Here is a 3,770-nt window from a genome sequence, read left to right as displayed (position 1 = left end):
GATTATAGGCACGTACCACTACGCCCGGCTAATTTGTGTATTTTTAGTAGAGATGGGGGTTTCATTATGTCCGACAGGCTGGTCTCGAACTCCTGACCTTGTGATCCTCCCACCTTGGCCTCCCAAAGTGCTGGGATTACAGGCGTGAGCCACTGCGCCCGGTCAAGCCTATGCTCTTGTACTGCAGCTACAGGGTCCTTCAGGCTTCCTTAGCTCCTGCCTCCTACCTGGTGCCGGGCCGGGAGGCTGCCCCCGCGCTTGTGCCATGTAACCTGGGCATGGGCCTGACCGGCAACGAGGCAGTTCAGATCCAGCGTCTGCCCTTCAGCCACATGCGAAGATGATGACTCGATCCGGACTGTGGGGGTGACCCCAAGTGCTGGGGACAGAGGGCAAAGGGTCAATAGCTGGCTGGGAGGTGAGATGAGATGGGGCTCCTGGTCTCACGGCAGGTGCAGTCTGTGGCTTGGCCTCTTGATCCTGCCATTGCAAGAGTGGGGAACCTCCCACCTTGGGCCTCCAGCCCTGCCCTCCCTGAGAGCTACTCACCAGGCACTGAGCCCGCAGGCTCAATGGTGACCAGGACGGAGGCCTCTAGAGGCACGGAGCTGCCTGCCACTCGGCACACGTACTCGCCTGAGTCGGCGGGGGACACTTGGTAGAGTCTCAGCAGGGAGCCGTGGGTCTGGTCAGAATGGGGGTGAGTCAGAGAGAGTCCTCAGGACACCCCTGCTCCTATAACCTGCAATCCTGCCTCACTCTGACCCCCAAGACCTGGCCACCAGCTCTGGATCACTTTCCCTGTCCTTCACATGGGGAAGGGGGGACTCTTGTCCAGGAGCCGGGTGGTCGACCCCAGGAGCCCCAGTGAGCTGGGTACATACTCATACCACATCTCATCAATTCTAGACACACATTTCAATACCTCTAAAATCAAGATGCATCTAAAATGAATAACCTTACAAATGGAAGCTTTTTCTTAGAGGTACATAAAATCAGAGTGGATCTTGCAATCAGTGGTATCCTAAATTCTACAAATTACAGTAACAACAATAGCTAATGGTATTATAGTAATATTAACAGCTTAGAGTACTTTCTGTGAGCCTAAGCTCTGAGGATTTTGCATATATATAAATATTTAAGATAATTCTGTAAAGTACATACTATTCTTACCATTTTATAGGCCCTGAAACTATAGCACAGAGAGGTTAAGTAATTTGTCCGAGGTCACAAGCTAAGTGGTGGGGCCAGAATTCACACCCAGGTTGGTCAGTCCCGATTCTGGGTTCTAACCACTGCACTATGCATCTCTGCAATGGGGTCCAGGGCTTCTCGATCTGAGGGGAGCCTCTAGCCCTCCCCCCAATAACCTCCGCCACCCAGGGACCCTGCTTCCTCTTCGTGGCCTGTCTGTCCTCCAGTCCTATACCTGGTGCCGGACAGGAAGGCTGCCCCCACGCTTGTGCCATGTGACCTGGGCATGGGACTGCCCAGGCACCACGCAGTTCAGATCCAGGGTCTGCCCTTCAGCCACCTGTGAGGAGGAGGGCTCGATGCGGACGGGCTGGGTGCTGCCGGCAGCTGAGGGATAAGATGGTCACCGGTCACTCCTGTTCTCTGAAGCTGACCCAGCCTGTTCTCTGCATCCCAGCCCAGCCTAGTGGCCCCACTCACGGTAGGCTAAGTTGGCCCCCTGGGTCCCAGTTACTGTGACCGTGATGGAGGCCTCCATGCCGTTGCTGGCCCGGCAGACGTACTGTCCCGCATCGGCAGGTGAGGCCTGGAAGATGTACAGGCGGGAGCCACGAACCTGGGCAGCCGTGGAGAGAAGTGTGAGAGTGGGGCTTCCTGGAGGCAAGCAGATGCCCCACCCCTTCTCCCTGATCTAGGAAGGGCTGGCCCCTCAGCTAGGGGCCAGGACCCTACAATCCACTATCCATGGCCCCATCCCACATTCCTGGTGCCCTGTACCTGGTGCCGGGCAGGGAGGCTGCCCCCGCGCTTGTACCATGTGACCTGGGCATGGGCCTGCCCTGCTACCACGCAGCTCAGATCCAGAGTCTGCCCCTCGGCCACTGTGGAGGATGAAGACTCGATCCTGACAGGTGGGACGCGTCCTGCGGCAGCGGAGATGGGAGTGAGAGTCGTAGATGCTCCTGAGATGAGAGGGCAGGGGTCGCCCACCCTGCAGCTAGCTCAGCCCAGGGTTCTAAGGCCAGGTCCAGGTTTTCAGGCACCTGGGGGCCTGGGCTTGATGCCCTCAGCTCAGCAACCCCAATGGGAGGACCAGGGCATGGACCACGCCTTGCAGAGGGGAGTGAAGAAGTGAGAGAGATGAGGGTAGTGGAGGCTTGGAGAGAGGAAGAGGAGGTGGGAAGGGATGCCTGAGGAGTCATGTGGCCAAAGCGAAGTGTGATGGGAAGGCAGTGGTTACTCTGACGGGTGGGGTCTGCCTGGGCAGGGCCCTGCAGCCAGCTCCAGTGTGGGCCTCCTGCCCTGTCGGCAACAGGGGTCACTGGGATCTCACCACCCTGGAGGGCTGTCTGCCTCCTCCAGCTTTCCACATCACTGGGAGTCACTCACCAGGGATGACAGAGGCCTCGATGGTGACCAGGACTGAGGCCTCCAGGGGGCCGGAGGTGCCCACCACACGGCACACGTACTCGCCTGAGTCGGCCGGGGTCACCTGGTACAGCCGCAGCAGCGAGCCGTGGGTCTGTGTGCAAATGGGGTGGGTTGGGAGGGGGTCGGAACAGTCCCATCCAGCCCCTCCAGCAAGGTGGTTCCGGGGGCTGCCATACCTGGTGCCGGGCAGGGAGGCTGCCCCCACGCTTGTACCATGTGACCTGGGCGTGGGCTTGCCCAGGTACCACGCAGTTCAGATCCAGGGTCTGCCCTTCAGCCACGTGTGAGGAGGAGGGCTCGATGCGGATGGGCTGGGTGCTGCCGGGCGCTGGACACAGAGGGGCTGCTCAGAGGCCTGGACTCTTGGGCTGTAACCTGTAGCCCTGGGGCAGAGGGCTCTGGGCTGTGACCAGGCCCTAGTGGGGACGGCCGACAGGTAGCCTTTCTGGGACTAGGGCCACACCCTTCTGCCTCCACATGGCCAGTTGAGTATGGCTTCTTCCCTCCCCAACCTCTAACCACAAGGTGGAGCCCCACTGACCCAACCATGACTTCTTGATGATGAGCTTCTCTGGTCTGTAGGGAACCAGCAAGCTTTACTACACAGGCTGCGCCCCAGGATGCAGATGACAATGAGACACCTCCCTTCTACAGGGCGTCTTCTGTGTGCTCACAAGTACTTTGCACAGACACCGTCTCCTTTAAACCACACCATGACCAAGCAGGTGGGTGGTAACTGCTCCATTTCATAGATGAATCTGAGGTCCCAGAAGGTAAAAGCTAGCTCAAGGCTGCTAAGGGACAGATCTGGGATTTGAACCCGATCAGCCAGTTCCCCGCTTAGTGTTCAACCCGGACACTACTGCTTCCTGTCAAATTCTGAAACAGTCCCTCACAGCGAGCCCAGGTAAGCTGGACCAGCCTTAGACCCTCTCCCATCCGTTTAGCCCCCTCCTCTCTCTGAGCAGGCACGGAAGGGTCAAAGCCTGCCTGGAACGACCCTTCTGTCCTGGTGCCACTGAAGAAGCTACCGGCATCTTCCCTGGGAGCGCCTAGGGCTCAGCCATGGCCCAGCTGCACCCGGCTCCTCACCTGGGGTGTAGCTGGGGCCAGAATGGGTGCCGTGGAGGACAGAGACAGTAATG

At 58.7% G+C, this 3,770-nt stretch overlaps 1 protein-coding gene across 1 annotated transcript in view; it reads right to left on the bottom strand.

The window, feature by feature from the left end:
• Positions 1-3,770, bottom strand: part of HSPG2 (heparan sulfate proteoglycan 2) — a 142,339-nt gene that overhangs the window by 29,154 nt on the left and 109,415 nt on the right. Inside the window, exons 56-62 of the mRNA XM_011990146.1 lie at positions 2,802-2,953; positions 2,584-2,716; positions 1,972-2,117; positions 1,675-1,810; positions 1,430-1,581; positions 550-685; positions 228-379 (exon numbers count right to left, since the gene is read on the bottom strand). Of these exons, the coding sequence (XP_011845536.1) occupies positions 228-379; positions 550-685; positions 1,430-1,581; positions 1,675-1,810; positions 1,972-2,117; positions 2,584-2,716; positions 2,802-2,953 (1,007 nt within the window). The remainder of the gene's footprint in view (positions 1-227; positions 380-549; positions 686-1,429; positions 1,582-1,674; positions 1,811-1,971; positions 2,118-2,583; positions 2,717-2,801; positions 2,954-3,770) is intronic.

Source organism: Mandrillus leucophaeus, unplaced genomic scaffold (genome assembly GCF_000951045.1).
Source record: "Mandrillus leucophaeus isolate KB7577 unplaced genomic scaffold, Mleu.le_1.0 Scaffold370, whole genome shotgun sequence".
Classification (NCBI taxonomy): Eukaryota; Metazoa; Chordata; class Mammalia; order Primates; family Cercopithecidae; genus Mandrillus; species Mandrillus leucophaeus.
Note: the sequence above shows the minus strand (reverse complement) of the source record. Positions and strands in the feature narration are given on the sequence as shown.